General features: G+C 42.6%; 1 protein-coding gene across 1 annotated transcript in view; it reads right to left on the bottom strand.

Annotated features, from left to right (window-relative positions):
* The window catches only part of kifap3a (kinesin-associated protein 3a), a 78,697-nt gene extending 55,975 nt beyond the window's left edge, over nucleotides 1-22,722 (bottom strand). The window contains exons 1-11 of the mRNA XM_061739013.1: nucleotides 22,665-22,722; nucleotides 22,484-22,550; nucleotides 19,935-20,066; nucleotides 15,174-15,396; nucleotides 14,963-15,104; nucleotides 12,644-12,743; nucleotides 12,381-12,505; nucleotides 10,675-10,773; nucleotides 10,381-10,559; nucleotides 4,376-4,538; nucleotides 1,601-1,695 (exon numbers count right to left, since the gene is read on the bottom strand). Coding sequence (XP_061594997.1) covers nucleotides 1,601-1,695; nucleotides 4,376-4,538; nucleotides 10,381-10,559; nucleotides 10,675-10,773; nucleotides 12,381-12,505; nucleotides 12,644-12,743; nucleotides 14,963-15,104; nucleotides 15,174-15,396; nucleotides 19,935-20,066; nucleotides 22,484-22,550; nucleotides 22,665-22,722 — 1,383 coding nt within the window. The remainder of the gene's footprint in view (nucleotides 1-1,600; nucleotides 1,696-4,375; nucleotides 4,539-10,380; nucleotides 10,560-10,674; nucleotides 10,774-12,380; nucleotides 12,506-12,643; nucleotides 12,744-14,962; nucleotides 15,105-15,173; nucleotides 15,397-19,934; nucleotides 20,067-22,483; nucleotides 22,551-22,664) is intronic.
* Nucleotides 22,723-23,375: the final 653 nt, after the last annotated feature.

Here is a 23,375-nt window from a genome sequence, read left to right as displayed (position 1 = left end):
AGACAGTTCTGTAGTTAGTTTCTGCTCTGATGCTGCAGAATAAAACTGCAGAGAAAAGTCAGTCCATTTTCATTTAGCAAAAAAGAGCCATAAGAATAATCAGTAGAAAATGATATAGAGATCCAACAAATCCATTATTCCTTCAGTTACAGTTGTTGAAATTTCATGAATTAGTAGATTATAGTATTCTGCAAATTATGTTTAAAGCTCATAAAAAAAAACTCTACCAATCAACATTCAGAAAAGATTTGAAAAAAGAGAAAGCAAGTATAACTTAAAAGGAACAGAGATTTTTTAAAAACATATCATAACAGCGACTCAGCAAATGCTGGATCTTTGAACGGCAAGTTTATGTATAAAAAGAAAGAAGACGGGACTATCAACAAGTACGCTGTGATTTGTACATTTTGTAAAAAAGAATTTTCCTATCTCCAGCCTGAATTATCATTTAAACGCTAAACATGTCCGGACCAGTTCCACCGTAAACGTTACAGCTGCTAGGACTGGAATCGCTGTATTGAGTCAGCTTTAGTTTTAGTTTTGAATTGAGAGTCTGCTTAAGTGCCTATTTGAGACTCAACCTTATTTTATGAATTTTATTTAACTGTATTTGCATTGAATTTTTGAATAACGCACCTGGTCAAATTGGTTTGCTGATGTGCTTGAGCTTTTTCTTTTGAATTTCATTTATGAAACACTTCACCAATAAAAATGTGGATTTAAAATCTCCTCTTCTTAGTGTTTTCAATTGATTAGTCATGCACTGCAATTTTGTAATGTCCTAGAATCCTAATTCTTTATTTGGGGACCTTTAGCAGATATGAGATTAAAATGCAATTCATTTGATTAATTAATTATAAATCCTGTAATTAATTAATTATAAACCCTGTAATTAATTAGATTAATTAATTATAAATAATGTAATTAATTAGATTAATTAATTATAAACCCTGTAATTAATTAGATTAATTAATTATAAATAATGTAATTAATTAGATTAATTAATTATAAATCCTGTAATTAATTAGATACATTTTTTTAATCGCCTGACAGCACTAATATATCGTCATTTTCGTTGCGTTTTCAGGTGATAAAGGTTCGTTGACGACGATATTTAGTCATAATTTTCGTTGATGAAAGCAACTTTACTAACTCATTAAATATAAATAAATAAGTGAGGGAAACATAACCTTGTATTTATGTTTTGTATTGTTTCCTTTATATTGTTTTTATGAAAAGGCACATTTTTTATCCTTTGGTTTGGTTTGAATATTTTAGTGTTTTTATCTCTGATGTTTTAACTTATTTTGCTTCTTATCTTTGGGCCGTCCTTCTTGTTCTTTGTTCTTTTAGCCAAAGCTGTCGTCACTTTATCTAATCCTGTGTTGTTGAGTGTCTGGGTTTGGATTGTATGAGGAAGAACTCACCGTAAACCAAATTTACCCAAGGGTCCAATAAATAAATCTATGTATTTATCTATCTATCTAAATAAATAATGGGACACTGATGGAACCGTTGTTAATCTGAGGTTGTGTTTGCCTGGCTGGCGTTAGCGTGAGTTGGCGGCGTGGCCCTGCCGGGGTTCTGGTGAGCGTCTTACCTGCGGTATCCCGTCTGCAAACACGGGCTTGGCCCGGTCGTCCACGCTGAGCTGGTACAGGAGAAACGTGCAGGTCTGTCTCTGGGCCTCGTCAGCTGCAACACAAACACGGAGGATGAATGAGCCGCTGTGGCTCCGCAGGGCGGCAGCAAGGGCGGCATCAGGGGCGGCATCAGGGGGGGCCAGCGCCGCATCAGGGGCGGCGGTCGCATCAGGGGGCGCATCAGGGGGGGCCAGCGCCGCATCAGGGGGGGCATCAGGGGCGGCGGTCGCATCAGGGGCGGCCAGTGCCGGATCAGGGGGGGCAGCAGGGGCGGCATCAGGGGGGGCCAGCGCCGCATCAGGGGGGGCATCAGGGGCGGCGGTCGCATCAGGGGCGGCCAGTGCCGGATCAGGGGGGGCAGCAGGGGCGGCATCAGGGGGGGCCAGCGCCGCAGCAGGGGCGGCGGTCGCATCAGGGGCGGCAGCGGGAGGGGCAGCGCCGCAGCAGGGGGCCCTGCAGGTTAACCGGTGCCCAGGCTCCAATCAGAACCGGTCGGCTGCAGTTCGTCAGCTCGACCCGACCCGGCAGGAACCGAAACGTCCGAAACATTAGTACATACTCAGTAGTATGTACTATCCATACTCATTCTGGAGAAATGTATTAGTGTGGATTGATGGACACTAGCTAACCAGTCATAAGTATAATAATATTATTACATAATATTAATATTATAATACTCATATATAGGGGTGGGCAGAAATATTGATACGGCAATATATCACGATACATAGTCTCCCGATACGATATCGATATTCAATGTTTGTATCGCGATATATTGCCGTATCAATATTTTTGCCCACAAATGCATCCCTAGCTGCACTTTATTTTGTGATTTCAGTGTGGGTGAGACACTGCATTTTATTTTGAGTATTTTGTATCTAAGAATAATGCACACTGCACTTTTCATTGTGTTTCAGTGTGTTTTTTCATGCAAATATGTTGCATAATTAAAATGGAAAGTTTGAATTAAATTGTTTTGACTCAGTCAGTCCAATGAATTATCACTATCATCTGATGTACATATATACAACTTGGATTGTAAGATGTGTAATGCATTTTTAAATTTTTCGGTGAACTATGTAGAATATCGGGATATATATCGCATAATCGGGATATCGCAATTTGTATCGTATCGTGGCTCAAGTATCGTGATGCGTATCGTATCGTGAGGTCCTTCCCAATACCCACCCCTACTCATATATAATAATATTCTATAATGTCATCTTGTTTGGGCCAGAATAAAGAGGAAAGAGCGGAGCGGTGCTGCTACTGCTGCTGTTACCATGGTAACAGGAGTTGTTACCATGGTAACAGCTGCTACGCTGCTGTGACAGGAGCTGTTACCATGGTAACAACTCCCCCTCCCAACGGCAGAAAGTGCCATGTGGCTCTGAGAAGTGCGTCCCAATTAATCCACACTACTGATATTTACTCAAAAGTGTGCCGAACTTAACTATACTTTTAGAGTATTTACTGTTTAGTCTGGCATTTCAGACGCACCGCTAGTGTCCATCAATCTATACTAATACATATGGATAGTACATACTATTGAGTATGGATAGTACATACTAATACGTATGGATAGTACATACTATTGAGTACGTACTAATGTTTCACTAAAAACTCACATACTGTTTTTGGTACTCATTAGGGTGGAAGTTTGGAATTTTGGACGCAGCTTCAGATTTTAATTTGAGGGTTTTAAGGAAGCAGCTCATCACAAATGCAGCCTGACGGAGATAAAGGCTGGATGGAGAGAAACCAGGACGTTATGAGTCTGACCTCTGACCTCTGACCTCTGACCTCTGACCCGGGTCGGGGGCCTCCACCTCCACCTCCACTCCCACCTCCATCTCCACCTCTAACTCTACCCCCACCTCCACCTCCACCGCTAACTCCATCTCCACCTTTGCCCAGAGACGTTCAATAAACTCTACAGCCCACTCCGGTTGGGTTTCCTGTATCGGTGTCACGTGACTGCCCCGCCCCTTTAGGAGACAGGAAGTAGGTCCTGAGTCTATTGAGTCCTATGGGAAAAGTGAACGTGAGCACAGATTATTACCAATTCCTTCGCCCCATAGTAACCTAAGTAAATATGGGACCCATTTTTCAAAAGCCACAAACCTTCTGAACATTCTGACACCAAAATGGACATTTTCAGACCGACAGATTAGGAGAAAATGAACTTTGTTTGAGACCTGTCTCTGTCTGAGCAACACACTCTCGTCAGATTTGGCTCTCGTTTTCCCATCAGATAAAATGAAGTTTAAAACTAAAATAAAACTTGCTTCTTTGCTTAATAATACTGTTATTTTTATTATTTAAGTATTTTTGGAAGAAAGTTGTAGGCCTACTGTATCTAATGTTGTATGTTCCAAAACGATGTGGGGAGAGGGGCAGCCACGCCCACTTAGGAGACAGGAAGTGAGGTCAGAGGGGCGACCACGCCCACTTAGGAGACAGGAAGTGAGGTCAGAGGGGCGGCCACGCCCACTTAGGAGACAGGAAGTGAGGTCAGAGGGGCGCCCACGCCCACTTAGGAGACAGGAAGTGTATACCATTTCATACCATTGGCAGTAACGGTAATGCGCTTCTGTATAGAGGATCTTTGCTTTGCCTTTAACTCCACCCCTACCTCCACCTCCACCTCTAAATCCACCCCCACCCCCACCTCCACCTCCACTCCCACCTCCACCTCCACGTCCACCTCCACCTCCACCCCCACCTCTTACCCAGCAGGCGGGACAGTTGGGGGACGAGGCCGGCCTGGACCATCTCTCCCCTCAGGCCGGAGTCGAAGGACAGGTTGAGCAGCAGACGTAAGGTGGTGTTGAGCAGTTCCTGGTGCTGGCAGGGAACCAGGCGGGCCAGCTTCTCCACCGCCTCCGCCTCCGCCTGGGTGGAGGGAGGGAGGAGTCAGCACAGACCAGACACGCTTTTATTGTGAAAAACCTCCCAGGAACGCTCGTTAATGTCACCGGCCCGGAGGCCATGGAGGCTCCGGTGACCTCCGTCAGCCTGAAGGTCGGAGCTTCAGGGCAGAAAACAAAATGTAACCCAGTGTTAAAATGTAGTTGTGCCACTGCACTACTAAAAAAGTGTGTGTTACCCCCTCGTCTACACTCACCAGCTCACCAGCTCACTCACTCACTCACTCACTTAGGCCCCGTTTACACGGAGCAAAAACGGTGGTGTTTTCATGCGTTTTGGCCGTTCGTTTACACGAAAACGGAGCTCAAAGTCTCCAAAAATGATCATTTCCGAAAATTCCGGCCAAAGTGGAGATTTTCAAAAACTCAGTTTTCACGTTTGCGTCTAAACAGAGGAAAACGGACATTTATTCTTCAGAACGTCACATTATGAGACAGAAACGTCACCAGCGTCATGAGTGACACCTGTGGTTACAATTAGTTTGTAACCGTCAATATTTTCTTGTATTTTACTTGTTTTATATTCTAAAGTCACACTTAAAAGTAACTCCACTTCTCTGTCACTCCAAACCAAAGACTCTCGTTCCGTCTTGGAAGTAAAGCCTGAATTATGGTCCCGCGTTAAATCGACGCAGAGCCTACGGCGTAGGGTACGCGGCGATGCGCGCCGTACGGTGTGCGTCGCCACGTACCCTACGCCGTAGCTCTGCGTTGGTGTAACGCGGGACCATAAATCAGCCTTAACTGGAAGTTACACGTGTCATTTGTTGATGTTTTTTCCAGGATTCTGATTGGCTGGCATGACGTTAACAGCATATTTATGCGGGTCCGTGTAAAACGAAGAGATTTTGAAAACGATCTTGTGTAAACGATGGAATTTTTCAAAACGTAGAGGGGGAAATATCCGTTTTTGTAAATACCCGGCTATTTGGAAACGGGGCCTCAATCACTCACACCAGGTTCCACTCAGTGATTCCACTACACCCACAGGTTAAAGCCATCACTTTGCCACAGACACTAAGGTGACATCACTGGCTGTGGCAGGTCTGTATGCTTTCTCTCTACTAACATTTCATCATTTGAACTAAACATCCTAACTATCAAATCTTCACATTTTAGACTCCATTTACTCCTAATGACCCGCTGATATTACTGATGAGCTGATGAGCTGTAAAGAATTGTTGAGTTACTCTGACTGTTTTGAAATGTTTGGTTGGTTTGTTTGTTTGGTTGTTTAATTTTGGTTATTTTGATAGAGGTTTTGACTATTTTGATTTGCAAAAAACACTGTTTGATTTGTATGATTTATAGAATGACTGTTTTGAAATTATTGTTTTGGAAATATATTTATTATTGGCCTTTTTTGTGTTCAGGCCAGGTTTCTTTTCAGACCTGAATGATCTTGGATGACTTAAAACACAATGGCGAGCCAAGCCCAGAGAGCTAAGCCCAGGGAGCTAAGCCCAGGGAGCTAAGCTAGCCCAGAGAGCATGTGCCAGTTTCTTACCTACCAGGACGGCAGGCCCTCAGCTCCATAACCCACACAGCCCCTCCATAACCTTTACAACCAACACAATGGAGAGCTAAGCCCAGGGAGCATATTAACCATGAACTGTGAACTATGACCAATGACTGACTGAGTCACTTTGGGCTTTTGATTTTTCTCAACTGTTTATTTTGGTTTATTTAATATTGTTTCAACCATATTTACAGTGTCTGAGGTTCTTTATGTTCAATGTAATTCCTTCTCATAACCACCTACTTCTGAAAGCAGTCAAACTACCTATTCCCATACGGTATATATTACATAATTGTGGCGAGCCAGCCAGGAGCTGGTTATTGATTAATGTAAAGGTACCATCAACTTAAAGATGGGGGTATTTGAACATTTCAAAATTCCAAATGCAGTGTTGGTAAATGGAGTGGAGGAAATGGATGATTATGATGAGGTTGTGGATTTTCTGAAAAAATACGGTTTCATTAATAGGACTGAAATTATCAAAGACACTCAATCACAATTTAATTGCTTTATGGTTGATGAATATGCCTCAGGATCTGCAATGCTATCTCTAGAGCCGCTATTGCCACATACATATCTTACAACTGACGAAGAAAACACGTTCATCATTCAAAACTCGTCCAAATTGTACACAAAAGCAGTGGGCGGTACAAAGACCAAATCCTCCTTGGATGATTTAAAAACTTCGGCTCGAGCGAGCGGAAAGGACGATAAAGAAGTTCTCAAGGACATGATGTTCCAAATTGGTGAATCCATTGCAAGTCTTGAGCCATCTGAGGAATCAGCAGTGCAGCTGAAAACTTCACCCCAAACCCCTCTTCACAAACCTGCAGTAATGGCTGAAGGGAGTCCTTCCATTGCTCCTGATGGCTTGAACCCCCCTGGAATTCAGCGATATGTGGTTGAACACATTGTCAGGATTGAGGAAAATACTCACACTGCTTCCTCTCAACGTCTGAGTCTTTTCCGGCAGAGTACCCAGACCCTCACATGAGGTTGATTTTGATGCTTGGCGCTTTAGCGTTGATTTAATCATGAAAGACCCTGCTGTGTCTGATCTTCTGAGATCCAGAAGGATCCTCGAAAGCCTTCTTCCTCCAGCTGCCGATATGGTAAAGCACTTGAGTCAAGACACTTCCCCAGTTGTCCATCTGCAACTGCTTGATTCTGCTTTTGGCACAGTCCAAGATGGCGACGAACTGTATGCCAAATTTAGGGACACTGTCCAAGATGCTGCAGAAAAACCATCTGCTTACCTGCAACGTCTGCATGTAGCGTTGACTCTCACTGTCAAGCGTCAAGCGGGGGGAGTTTTAGTAGTGCAGTGGCACAACCACATTTTAACACTGGGTTACAAAAACCTTTAAAGGAGCTTGAGGCTCCTTTTAAGAAATGAGACTCTCTAGCGCCACCCTTCACCACGACGGCCGTTGGGGGTACTGCAGCCAACAGTGAAGCCGGCACGGGAGAACGGGGAGAACGTGCATGCAGCGTCATGTGACGTCACATCCGCAGGACAGCGCGGGAAATTCGGGACCGAATTGCAGCACATTTTGCAGCAACAGCCTGTTCAAGGCAACGGAGAGATACACTAGAGGAAACATTCTTTTGGGTTTGGAACGCTTCATCTGACATTATTACTAGAAAACTTGAAACATTTACAAATTATTTTCATAAATCCTGCCTCAATCCGGCCTCAAGCTCCTTTAACAATAATAGTTAATAAATGAGAGGTTTTTCTTGTCTTTTCAGAATAAAAGACCTCAGATGAAAGTGTGAGACGTGGAAAGTGTGTGTGTGTGTGTGTGTGTGTGTGTGTGTGTGTGTGTGTGTGTGTGTGTGTGTGTGTGTGTGTGTGTGTGTGTGTGTGTGTGTGTGAGTAACAAGCTGCTCCCAGTAAAAACACCCTGCTACTGTTGCAGAAACCAGTTCCAGTCGCCGTCAGCAGCTTAATCTTAATCAGCTGCAGCCCGGCTGCATTAGCAGCACCGCTACACACACACACACACACACACACACACACACACACACACACACACACACACACACACACACACACGCACACACACACACACCCCCAGCAGCAGCTGGACCCGGGCCACATCAGCCCGGTCCAAGTCTTATCTGATCCAGTCACAACACACAACACGCCTGCTGAAAGATCCTGATCCTGGTCCTGGTGCTGGTCCAGGTCCAGGACCAGGACCTGATCCTGGACCTGGACCTGGTCCTGGACCTGGTGGGAGAACCGACCCCCGTCCCTGAAGGTGCTGAACCCTCCTAAACCCCCACAGGCTTGGAGAATCTGAACCAAACACACTCTGGAGGTGAAACCAGCAGATAAAACCAGTTCCTACCGGAGTCTGGCTTTGATAAAGACCTGCAAACGGAGCCCGATTGGAACCAGGTGGATCTGGATCTGGGGAAGTCCACTGAGGTTCCTCACAAAGAGAAACCTGAGCCGCTCACGCTGTCTGTCAGAGTGACGAACGATTAGCAGATTTAGGGCTTGTTTCCTCATTAACCGCCGGTTTAAAAGTTAAAACAACAACAACAACTGCAGAATAAACTGACGGGAGGTTTGAGGCCTGCAGGTCCTCTACAGACCACTAGGATCCAGATCCAGACCTGCAGGTCCTCTACAGACCACCAGGGTCCAGATCCAGACCTGCAGGTCCTCTACAGACCACTAGGGTCCAGATCCAGACCTGCAGGTCCTCTACAGACCACCAGGGTCCAGATCCAGACCTGAAGGTCCTCTACAGACCACTAGGGTCCAGATCCAGACCTGCAGGTCCTCTACAGACCACTAGGGTCCAGATCCAGACCTGAAGGTCCTCTACAGACCACTAGGGTCCAGATCCAGACCTGCAGGTCCTCTACAGACCACTAGGGTCCAGATCCAGACCTGCAGGTCCTCTACAGACCACTAGGGTCCAGATCCAGACCTGCAGGTCCTCTACAGACCACTAGGGTCCAAATCCATATGATGCCCAAAACGGCTTAGCTCCGCACTATTTGCAAGACCTGATAGTGCCTTATGTTCCTGGCAGAGCTCTCCGTTCTCGGAGTGCAGGTTTACTCGTAGTTCCTAGAGCAGTGGTTCTCAAATGGGGGTACACGTACCCCTGGGGGTACGTGAGATTTTAAAATATACATATATTTAAAAAGTAGCATCCATGCAAAAATCCTTTAAAAATAAATATTTCATAAATAATTGAGGAAAATATAAGTCTAAATTCATAAAATGAATTATATCTTCAGGAATAGGCTATTCAACCTAATATCCTAAAACCCCAGAGTATCCCCCACACCAGGATGGTTCCACCTAACCTGTCAATCACCTGGACCAACGATGGAGTCGTGGTTGAAGCGTAGCAGCAATATTTGTATGTTTAATAAATCAGTTACTGATGGAACAGTGCTCTGTTTTAGGTCTTCTTTTTACAACCGAAAGTGCTTTGCGCTGGTTAGGGGGTACTTGGCTGAAAAAATATTTCACAGGGGGTACATCACTGAAACAAGGTTGAGGACCACTGTCCTAGAGTATCTAAATGTAGATTTGGAGGGCGGGCGTTCTGCTATCAGGCACCGTTACTATGGAACCAACTTCCAATCTGGGTTAAGGAGGCTGACACCACCTCCACCTTTAAAACTAAACTTAAAACCTTTCTGTTTAGTAAAGCCTATAGTTAGTGTTTAGTAAACCTCTAGCTGGTGTTGGTAAATCTCTAGGTAGTGTAAACTTTAGTGTGTTAGAGTCAGTAGTCATAGTTGCAGCTATAGAACAAGACTATAATAGTTAGTCTCAAATATAGCTTGGTGGTAGATATGCTGCTATAGGCCTATGCTGCAGGGGGGACATGATCCGCTGGGCGGTGCCTCTCACCCTTCTTCTCCTCTCCTCTTCCCTTCCTCTCTTCTCCATTACCATTTTTATTTATTATAAGTATCTCATAGCTATAGTTTTTGTCCATCGTTCCTGTAGTTTCTTGTGCTGGCCCCCCTTTTTTCTCTTTTGTGCATGTTTGCAGGCCGGAGCCTCGGGAGCTGCGTTCTGGCCTGCGGTCCCGGCCCCCCCCCCCCCCATCCCCGGTCATCCCGCTGCTGCTTCCACCTGCCTGCGTCAGGTCTTAAAACTTCAGGGACATTTAAAGGTCTAAAGACTCGCTGGTCCTGGTTCTGACTAGAACCAGGAAAAACCGATGGTTCTCATGCAGCAGAGCTAAGAACCTGCTCAGAAGGTTAGAAGGATGCGTGAACCAATCAGGAGGCGTCTAGATCTCACCATGTCGTTCTTGTTCTCCATGAAGACGGACAGCTTCTTGAGGAAGGCGACGGCGACCAGCAGCAGGTCCTGGTCCTCCCGGTCCAGGATCTGGACCAGCATGTGGACGATGTTCTTGTTCCTCATCTTCAGCTCGGTGCGGGTGTCCTCGGCCAGGTTCAGCAGCAGCAGCAGAGCCACTGCAGAGAGGACAGAGGTCAAAGAGACCTGGTGGGGTTTAAAACTGACCAGGGGAGGGGACAAGACCAGGGACCATTACTGCTCTGACAGTTTCCCCCATCAGCTCCTTCCTACCTTTCAGCAGCTGCTCCTGTTTGCTCAGCAGGCTCTGGAACTTCCTGAAGGATTTGTCGTGGTCTCTCCTCAGGCCCGGGTTCTCTGGCTGCTCCTCGCGTGACGTCAGTCAAGGAACTCAGGCCACGTTTACACATAACCGGGTATTTACAATAACGGATATTTCCCCCTCTACGTTTATAAAAATCCCATCATTTCCAGGAACCTGCATAAATATCTGTTAAGGTGCTATGAGCAGCCAAACCTACAGGGGGCAGTGTAACGAGAAGATAAAGTCATGCTAGCCAATCAGAATCCTGGAAAAAAAACATCAACAAAAGACACGAGTAACTTCCAGTTACTTCCAAGATGAACCAGAGTCTTTGGTTTGGAGTGACAGAGAAGTGGAGTTACTTTTAAGCAGTGTTGGGGTAGTTACTCAAAAAAAGTAATCCATTACATATTACTAGTTACTTTTTTTTAAAGTAATCTCTTACACTACTTAGTTACTGGTTGCTGAAAGTAACTAGTTACATTACTAGTTACATTACTTTTGGATTACTCCGCAATATCACCTGAGCACCGTAACTCAATTGCCAATGAACAACATGTACAGGACTATCTCAGAAAATTAGAATATTGTGATAAAGTTCTTTATTTTCTGTAATACAATTAAAAAAACAAAAATGTCATCCATTCTGGATTCATTACAAATCAACTGAAATATTACAAGCCTTTTATTATTTTAATATTGCTGATCATGGCTTACAGTTTAAGAAAACTCAAATATTCTATCTCAAAAAATTAGAATATTCTGGGAATCTTAATCTTAAGCTGTAAACCATGATCAGCAATATTAAAATAATAAAAGGCTTGCAATATTTCAGTTGATTTGTAATGAATCCAGAATGTATGACATTTTTGTTTTTTTAATTGCATTACAGAAAATAAAGAACTTTATCACAATATTCTAATTTCTGAGACAGTCCTGTAGTTGGAACCTTATTACTGCAGTGCCCAGATCAGCACAAACGTGTATTCGTAAAATCCCGTAAGATCACGTAAAATCACGTTAAGTCAGACAAGTGTTGCGCAACGCCTGAAGACGCATGAAAGGCAAGTTTGATTTTCTTTTCTGTTCTCCCGTTCTACATGTAGCTGAAAAGCTTAGTAGCTAAAGTAACATAATGTTTTTTGTCTTAGAGTAACTATAACGGGATTACCCAAATTACAAATGTAACGTGTTACATTACTGCGTTACTGGCGAATGTAATCTCATTACAGTAACAAGTTACTTTGTACCGCGTGACACCCAACACTGCTTTTAAGTGTGACGTTAGAATATAAAACAGGTAAAATACAAGAAAATATTGACGGTTACAAACTAATTGTAACCACAGGTGTCACTCATGACGCTGGTGACGTTTCTGTCTCATAATGTGACGTTCTGAAGAATAAATGTCCGTTTCTCTCCGTTTACAAGCAAACGTGAAGACGGAGGTTTGAAAAATCTCCACTTTGGCCGGAGTTTTCAGAAATGACGGTTTTTGGAGACTTTGAGCTTCGTTTTCATGTAAACGAACGGGCAAAACGCATGAAAACACCAGCGTTCTTGCTACGTGGAAACGGGGCCTCAGACCAGAACACTTCAGCAGAACCTGATCTGGACTGAACCAGGACCCGGGTCCCCCTGACCCGGGTCCTGGTTCCTGCTCCTGGAAGGATATAGGCCTTCTTCTTCTTCTGCAGCTCCTCCTGCCAGAGGTGGAACCTCTTCAGCTCGTGCTCCACGATGTTCATGCTGAGGGCTCCGATCTTGTAATGTGACACCAGGCCGTGGAACCGGGAGAAGCTGCAGGACAGAACCAGAGAGGAAACATTCATCCGTGCTCAAGACGGGTCTGTAGAACCGACCGAGCCGGGCCCAGGCCGGCCCAGACGGGCCCCTCGGGCTCCCGGCTGAGGGAAACCCCGGAGGACGGGACGTTACCTGGTGAAGCAGAAGAAGATGTGGGTGATGGTGGTGGCCAGGTCCACGCTCTGCTTCCAGTCCTCCCTCAGGACCCGGGCCAGAGCCCCCAGCGTCGTCTCTGAACAGAGAAATGGAGGGATGGAGGGATGGAGGGACGGAGGGATGGAGGTGAGGAGGACAGGGAGGAAAACGGAGAGAGGGAGGATGGAGGTGAGGCTGGAGGAACGAAACCCCCAGGTCTCGGGTTCACACCAACGCTCAGCTCTTATCACTGATGCGGCGGCTGGAGGGAGCCGAGGGACCTGGGGGGGAGACCTGGAGGGAGTTCCTGCTGAAAGTAGAGGTACTTGTTATTAGGGGTTCTTATTGTTGCCTACTCGATTTTTGTATCTTTTGGTTTAATTTTAGCTACATAAATAATAGCATTGTGACAAATAGGTTTGATATTGCTGATCATCTGCATATAATCGGACCTGGACCTGCTTTATACCCTGATGAAGCATTGCAACAGCACATGGCCCCTGCAGGGACAACGACGCTTTGCAGATTGCCCCAGCCTCATACCCTGCTTGACGCATTGTCATGCAAGTTCCAGCTCCTGCGGACCCCTGCAGGGACGAGCACTTGCAGGCAGCTCCAGTCTCATTCAATGCTCAAGACATTGTCACGCAAGTTCCGGCGTCTTGCATCCCTGCCGAGACAGGCACCGTGGATGTGGATTTGACTTCCAGCCCCTGCAGAGACGAGGACCATATATGGACTTCTTGACTACTCAGAGGTAGTCCCAAAACTGAAAGATCACACCTCTGACTGTCTCTCACTTGGCTTGTTTATTCCTGTCTTTGTTGATTGAACTTTTGTATAAAAACCCTGTGGCCAAATCAATCTGGGTCAGCATTTCAACCAGACCCTGGTCTGTGTAGACGTGCTCACCGCCGGCTGAATAAAACTCACTATACCACAAAGCGGACTTCTAAAATGGTTTTGATAAATTCTTCAACAACCCTCACTAGGATCATGGGAGTTTACCCAATCACTTCCTGTGTCAGCTGTGGTCACACGCTGCGTCCGAAATGCCGTACTAAACAGTAAATACTCAAAAAGTATACTTAAGGTCGGCACAGTTTTGAGTAAATATCAGTAGTGTGCATTGATTCGGACGTACTACTCAGAGCCACGCGGCACTTCCTGCCGTTGGGAGGGGGAGTCCTGTTGTGATCAGGCTAATTGGGAACAGGTGGGAACCATGATTGGGTATAAAAGGAGCCTCCCCAAACATTCATTCACAAGCAAGGATGGGGCGAGGGTCACCACTTTGTCCACAACTGCGTGAGGAAATAGTTGAACAGTTTAAGAACAACATTTCTCAAAGCAAAATTGCATGGAATTTAGGGATTTCAACATCTACGGTCCATAATATCATCAAAAGGTTCAGAGAATCTGGTGAAATCACTGCACGTATGCGCCACGGCCGGAAACCAAGACTGAATGACCGTTCTATTGTTTTGGACGCACTAAAAAATCTCACATTGTGTTTTTGCTACTCATTAGGGTGGAAGGATGGGATTTCGGACGCAGATTTGGAGAAGGCTTTCAAACATGTACCCAGGAGCATTCTGGGGGATGGACTCAGGTCCGGTCCCCCAGGTCCCCCAGGTCCCTCAGGTCCCTCAGGTCCCCCCAGGTCCCTACCGTTCTGCACCAGGTCCCCCAGGTCCCCCCAGGTCCCTCAGGTCCCCCCAGGTCCCGCAGGTCCCCCAGGTCCCTACCCTTCTGCACCAGGTCCCCCAGCTCCCCCAGGTCCCCCCAGGTCCCCCAGCTCCCCCAGGCCCCCCAGGTCCCCAGGCCCCCCAGGTCCCCCCAGGTCCCCCGGTCCCCCCAGCTCCCCCAGGTCCCCCAGGCCCCCCAGGTCCCCCGGTCCCCCCGGTCCCCCCAGGTCCCCCAGGTCCCCCAGGTCCCTACCGTTCTGTACCAGCTCCCCCAGGTCCTCCAGGTCCCCCAGGTCCCCCCAGGTCCCCAGGTCCTCCAGGTTCCTACCGTTCTGCACCAGCTCCCCCAGGTTGTCGGGATTGAGGGCCAGCTGCAGGATGAGCGTGGCCCCCCGGACCTTCCCCAGGTCCCCCCAGGTCCCCCCAGGCCCCCCAGGTCCCCCAGCTCCCCCAGGTCCCCCGGTCCCCCCCAGGTCCCCCCTACCGTTCTGCACCAGCTCCCCCAGGTCCCTACCGTTCTGCACCAGCTCCCCCAGGTTGTCGGGGTTGAGGGCCAGCTGCAGGATGAGCCTGGCTCCCCGGACCTTCCCCAGGTCCCCCGGTCCCCCCAGGTCCCCCAGGTCCCTACCGTTCTGCACCAGCTCCCCCAGGTTGTCGGGGTTGAGGGCCAGCTGCAGGATGAGCCTGGCTCCCCGGACCTTCTCCTGGACGTCCTCGTACAGCAGCTCCACGTACTCGTCCATGCTGCCGATGCTCGCCTCCTCGTCCAGCTGGGGACACAGTTCTCTTGAGAGACATCCAGACCAGGACCCGGCTCCCCCACCAGAACCGGTTCTCACCTGGACCCCGGCGTAGGGGGGGAAGTCCCGCGGGGAGGAGGAGCGTCTCTTCTCCGGGCCGGCGGCGGCAGTGGGGCCGTCGGGCTGCCGGCGGGTCTGCAGGTAGAACAGCAGCTGCTCCACCTCCCGGAGCTTGGACGGCTGGATCAGACGACACTCGTCCACAACCTTCTGGGCCAGAGACGACACGTCCGTGCTGCAGCTCAGGCTCTTCAGCCGGATGCTGCGAGACACGGACGAGGAGACGAGTGAGACGAAACACGGAAGAGGAGACGAGTGAGACGAGACACGGACGAGGAGACAAGTGAAACGAGACACGGACGAGGAGACGAGTGAGACGAGACACGGACGAGGAGACGAGTGAAACGAGACACGGACGAGGAGACGAGTTACACGAGACACGGACGAGGAGACGAGTGAGACGAGACACGGACGAGGAGACGAGTGAGAAGAGACACGGACGAGGAGACGAGTTACACGAGACACGGACGAGGAGACGAGTGAGACGAGATACGGACGAGGAGATGAGTGAAACGGAAGCGGGACGTCCGATCTGCTCAGATGTTAGGGGTGTAACGACACACTCATCTCACGATACGATACGATATTATGATACGAGACACGATAATACGATACACGATAATACGATACGATACACGATATTACGACACGATACGATACACGATAATACGATACACGATATTATGATACGATACGATACACGATAATACGATACACGATATTACGACACGATACGATACACGATAATACGATACACGATAATACGATACGATACACAATATTACGATACGATACACGATAATACGATACGATACACGATAATACGATACACGATATTATGATACGATACGATTCGATACACGATAATACAATACGATACACGATAATACTATACGATACGATACACGATAATACGATACGATACATGATATTACGATACAATACGATACACGGTAATACGATACGATACACGATAATGCGATACGATACACGATAATACGATACGATACACGATAATACAATACGATACACGATAATACGATACGATACGATACACAATAATACGATACGATACACGGTATTACGATACGATACACGATAATACGATACGATGCACAATAATACGATACGATACACAATAATACGATACGATACACGGTATTACGATACGATACACGATAATACGATACGATACACAACGATATGATATGATACACAATATTGCGATACACGATAATACGATACACGGTATTACGATACGATACACGATAATACGATACGATACATGATATTACGATACGATACACGATAATACGATACGATACACGATAATACGATACGATACACGATAATACGATACGATACACAATATTACGATACGATTCACGATAATACGATACGATACACAATATTACGATACGATACACGATAATATGATACGATACACGATAATACGATACGATACACGATAATACGATACGATACACGATAATACGATACACGGTATTACGATACGATACACGATAATACGATACGATACACGATATTACGATACGATACACAATATTACGATACGATACACGATAATATGATACGATACACGATAATACGATACACGGTAATACGATACGATACACGATAATACGATACAATACGATACACGATAATACGATACGATACACGATATTACGATAGGATACACGATAATACGATACGATACACGATAATACGATACGATACACGGTAATACGATACGATACACGATAATACAATACGATACACGATAATACGATACGATACACGATAATACGATACGATACACAATATTACGATACGATTCACGATAATACGATACGATACACAATATTACGATACGATACACGATAATATGATACGATACACGATAATACGATACGATACACGATAATACGATACGATACACGATAATACGATACACGGTATTACGATACGATACACGATAATACGATACGATACACGATATTACGATACGATACACAATATTACGATACGATACACGATAATATGATACGATACACGATAATACGATACACGATAATACGATACGATACACGATAATACGATACAATACGATACACGATAATACGATACGATACACGATATTACGATAGGATACACGATAATACGATACGATACACGATAATACGATACGATACACGGTAATACGATACGATACACGATAATACAATACGATACACGATAATACGATACGATACACGATATTACGATACGATACACGATGATACGATACGATACACAGTAATACGATACGATACACGATAATACGATACACGGTATTACGATACGATGCACGGTAATACGATACGATACACGATAATATGATACGATACACGATATTACAATACGATATGATGCACGATAATACGATACGATACACGATATTACGATACGATACACGATGATACGATACGATACACGATAATACGATACGATACACGATAATACGATACACGATATTACGATACGATGCACGGTAATACGATACGATACACGATAATACGATACGATACACGATATTACGATATGATACGATACGATACAGGATAATACGATACGATACGATACACGATAATACGATACGATACACGATAATACGATACACGATATTACGATACGATACGATACACGATAATACGATGCAATACACGATAATACAATACGATACAATACACAATATTACGATACAATACGATACACGATATTACGATACGATACGCGATAATACGATACGATACACGGTAATACGATACGATAATACGATACGATACACGATATTACGATACGATACACGATGATACGATACGATACACAGTAATACGATACGATACACGATAATACGATACACGGTATTACGATACGATGCACGGTAATACGATACGATACACGATAATATGATACGATACACGATAATACGATACAATACGATACGATACACGATATTACGATACGATACGATGCACGATAATACGATACGATACACGATACACGATATTACGATACGATACACGATGATACGATACGATACACGATAATACGAAAGATACACGATACACGATATTACGATACGATGCACGGTAATACGATACGATACACGATAATATGATACGATACACGATAATACGATACGATACACGATATTACGATATGATACGATACGATACAGGATAATACGATACGATACGATACACGATAATACGATACGATACACGATAATACGATACACGATATTACGATACGATACGATACACGATAATACGATGCGATACACGATAATACAATACGATACAATACACAATATTACGATACAATACGATACACGATATTACGATACGATACAAGTTTTTATTTGTCATTTTCAGGACACATGTAACACACAGTGCACTGGGAAACGAAATTTTCTTGCCTCTGGCTCAGCAATTTTTTTTTTAAATGTAAAGCTGCATATTCTATTTATTTTCATATTTTTAAGCACTCAAGCACCTTTTTAAGTTAAGTTAAAATTTAGTTTTAGTTAAGTTGAGTTAGGATGTTTTTAAACATATCATTATTTGCTTTTCTGAGCCAGAGGCAACAACATTTCGTTTCCCAGTGCACTGTGTGTTACATGTGTCCTGAAAATGACAAATAAAAACTTGTATCGTATATTGAGATCACAATAACGATAACGATACGATATTATAGCAGTATTTTTTTAACAACTTTGAATGAGCAACATACGACTGGAAAAAGTGGTCTTTTATTTGAAAGACACAAAATACAAAACAATGCTGTGTGCTTGCCCTATTGTTCCAGTTTGTAATGCTTTATAACTGTTTAAGTTTTAAAGAGAAAGCCAGGCCAACCATTTTCCACAAACTGAACTAAAAGTAAATGTGGAATTTCGTGGTCTCAACATTTCGACTTTTTTCTCAACATTTTGACTTTATTCATAAAATTTTGACTTTTTTTCAACATTTCAACTTTTTTCTCCACATTTCGACTTTTTTCTCGAAATTGTACTTCAACATTAATGTCGACATTTCGATTTTTTTCCCGACCTTTCCACTTTTTTCTCGACATTTCAACTTTTTTCTCAACATTTAGACTTTTTTCTCGACATTTAGACTTTTTTCTCGAGATTTCGACCTTTTTCTCGACATTTCGACTTTTTTCTCAACATTTCGACTTTTTTCTCGAAATTTCAAAATTTTTCTCGACGTTTCGACTTTTTTCTCGACATTTCGACTTTTTTCTCAAAATTTTGACTTTTTTCTCAACATTTCGACTTTTTTCTCGACATTTCGACTTTTTTCTCAAAATTGTACTTCAACATTAATCTCGACATTTCAATTTTTTTCTCGAAATTTCAACTTTTTTCTTGACATTTCGACTTTTTTCTCGACATTTCGACTTTTTTATTTTCCAGAAATTGAACAACTAAAAAAATAAATAAAGGTAAAACGGTACTAGTTTCTTATGAGCGTTGTCAGACTTTGGTCGGCGGGTCGAGGTCGTCACGTGATCCCGCTGCACCAATAGATGTTACTAGTAAACACAATATATTCATATTAATAACCCAATATCGCGCTACAGTTTGTCACCTCCACGACACGTATCGTGACGTTTTTGTATCTCGATATTTCGTGGCAGGATATACTGTATTGTCCCACCCCTAACAGTTCAGTGTAACACTGGCCTCACATCTTCTGACACTCCTTGCGCTCCCCGACCACGGGCTGGCCCAGCTGCCCCAGCAGCGTGGCCTCCACCTCGTACTGGACCACCAGGGCCGTCTCCGTCGGGTGGACGTCCAGGCTGCAGCCCTTCACTCTCCTGGGGGGCAAGGAAACGGGGATTAGACCGGCACACGGATGATTTTAATTTTGAAGTAAAGTGGGCTCTAGTTTTCGAGAAAGAGCCTGTTTACAGTGTGACGTCATAGCAATCAATAAATTATAAAAGAAAATGTATAAAAACACTTAAAACAATTAATTTCCTCAATATCAGCATTGTTGCATCATAACTGTAAAAATGTAGTAATTGCAGTAACTGTAATGACCAAAATATATATATATATTGTTTATTCTTTATTTCATTAATTAAAAGAAAAACAAAACGGTTCAATATAATTACAACAAATCTCTTTCCTTGAATGAAAGGGAACAGAAAGAAGACTAAGCTTATTTTATCTGTCCCTTTTTTCTAAGAAATCAAATTTAAATTAATGTAATTAATAACAAATTACGCAATTTAAAAAAAAACAAACTTTCCAATAAACGTAATTTAAAAAAAAAAACCAACAAAAAAACAAAACCAAAACTACAACAAAGTTATAAAATGACACCAGATAGCTGTCGTCAAACACAGATAGTCGTATTCTTTTTTGATTCAAAGAAAAAAAATATGACAATGATGCTAAAAAGAGAGAAAAAAAAAAGAAAACCCACCTAACTTAACAATTATCATGATATTTCTTCATTTTTTTATTATTTTTATTATTCTTTTAAATGTAATATTTGATTTGCATTCTTTGGCTTCTGTATCCAGATTGTTACATAAACTGAACCCTTTTACAGAAACACAACGTTCCATTAATTTGGTCCTGAATTTTGTTTTTCTGCTTCATCTGTCTGCACCGTTAACCTGCTGACGGAGTTACGTTTAAGTCGCAGTTACAGAGATGTGAGAAGGTACTTGGGGAAATGTTCTGATGCCTGACGAGACGGAAGTGGAACTTTCTGGAAGTTGAGTGTTTCAGAAAAAGAGCATGATCCTGACAGTGAAACACGGTGGTGTGAGTGTGATGGTCTGGAGTTGCCTCGCTGCTTCAGGACCCGGACGGCTCGCTGTGATTGATGGAGCCGTGAAGGAGAACCTCCTACTTGGGTTCTGCTTTGTCTGATATTAAAATGCATTTAATGTTAATGTGACAAAAAAGCTAAGTTTGTAAAGGGGCAAATAGTTACATCATTTTTTTAACTTTTGAAATATATTTTTTATTTAATATCTATGTAGTATGCATATATAATAATTTGATTTGTATTAGCATTTAATTTGTATTTATTTGTTCATTTTATTCTATTCATTTTTGTATTTATAGATTTTGTAATTATCATTTATCTATTTACCCGCCAATGACTTTATTTTTAAAGAATTTTTCATAATTTATTTATTTGTTCTTTCAATAATTATTAGTTATTTTTATTGATAGTGTTTTATTAGATTACTTTTTATTTGTATATGTTTATGTATTTTTTTATTTGTGATTCATTTGAACAAAATCTTTTTAGTTTTTATTTATTTTACTTTTAAGTGTGTTAAATGTAGTTTTTCTGTATTTCCTGTGGTGAGTTTTATATTATTATTAATTATTATTAATATTATTATTATTATTACAAATAATAATAATAATTATTATTATTATTTTATTATTATTATTATTATTATTATTATTATTATTATTATTATTATTATTATTATTATTATTATTATTATACGCCTTGACAGATTACATTCATCAATATTGATACTTCAGCTTCAACTTCAAGCTGTTTTCTCGATAAAACAAGTTATTTAAGAGGAAGCAGTAATTAGTTATCAGTGAAAAGTGAGTAATTATTGATCTTTTTTTTTGTTTTTTTAAACTTTCTTAGCAAATCTTGCTATACAAACACCAACAAGGTTTACAATAGTGTTGAACAGCACATACAATGATGGAGTAAATTATAAAAATATCTAGTATGAATAAGAAGTCATAATATAGACAATGAAGGTAACAGTAATAATAATAATAATAATAATAATAATAATAATAATAATAATAATAATAATAATAATAATAATACTAATAATAATAATAATAAAGATGAGTAAGTCAATAAATAGAAAATAAAATAAATACATACATAAATAAAACAGGAGAATGAAACAGGTATGAGGAATAGGATCAGATTCATAGAAAACAATAAGGAAAGGTCAAGACAGTTATAAATAAAAGGTTAGTCAGAGGATACAGGAAAAAAACTTTTCATAGTTGATTAAAAATATATTGCTTTTTTTGTTGTTTATCAAATAAAGAGATTAAATGAGAGAATTTAACATTATTATTGATCCGTTAATCTGAAACTGGACGCTAGATGACGTCACAACAATGCCGTGATGTTTTCTCATCCTGCCGCTTTTTTCTTTTCTTTCTTTCATTTCTTTCTTTCTTTCTTTTCTTTTCTTCCAACCCTCTAATAATCCGTTACCTGCTCAGGTGTCGCGGCTCCTCCTGCAGCTTCTCCATCTCAGCAGAAACAGTAAGTAAAACTTCACCTGATGAGGATCAACCGGCAGGTGTTCGTCTCCTCGGCGCGTTGCTAGGGAGATGACAGGGTTGCTGGGGAAGTGACGTAGCGGGTTGCCAGGGAGATGACACAGCAGCCGCACTGCTGCCACGTCCGCCACCAGGCGGCCCGGAGGACGGAGCACTGTATCCTTCCGCCATACAGTAGACTGCGATGTTTTTATTGAAAATAAGACCGATTTAAGGTATTTATTTTGTACAGAAGAGAATCAGGGCCAGGCAGGAGAAAAATAAAAATCATATTTTAGAAGAGGAAGATTTTTTTTCATTATGCACTTTGAGAAAAAATAGAAATGTCGAGAAAAAAGTTGAAATGTTGAGATTAATGTTGTAATACAATTTCAAGAATAGAGTCGGAATTTTGTGAATAAAGTGGGAATTTCGAGAATGAAGTTGAACTACATTTCGACTTTTTTCTCGACATTTCAACTTTTTTCTCGACATTTCGACTTTTTTCTCAACATTTCGACTTTTTTCTCAACATTTTGACTTTTTTCTCGAAGTGCATAATGAAAAAAAATCTACCTCCTCTAAAATATTATTTTTATTTTTCTCCTGCCTGCCTTTCATGCAGGAGGTTAAATATTTGAGAGGGGAAGATTTTTTTTTTATTGTGCACAAAAATTTGAAATGTTGAGAATAATGTTTAAAAACAATTTCAATGATATGATAAAGTCGAAATTTCGTGAATAAAGTCGAAATTTCGCCTTTTTTCTCAACATTTCAACTTTATTCACGAAATTTCGACTTTCTTCTCAAAATTATACTTCAACATTATTCTCAACATTTCGACT

Source organism: Cololabis saira, chromosome 13, assembly GCF_033807715.1.
Source record: "Cololabis saira isolate AMF1-May2022 chromosome 13, fColSai1.1, whole genome shotgun sequence".
Taxonomy (NCBI): Eukaryota; Metazoa; Chordata; class Actinopteri; order Beloniformes; family Belonidae; genus Cololabis; species Cololabis saira.
This window is presented reverse-complemented; position numbering and strand designations above follow the sequence as displayed.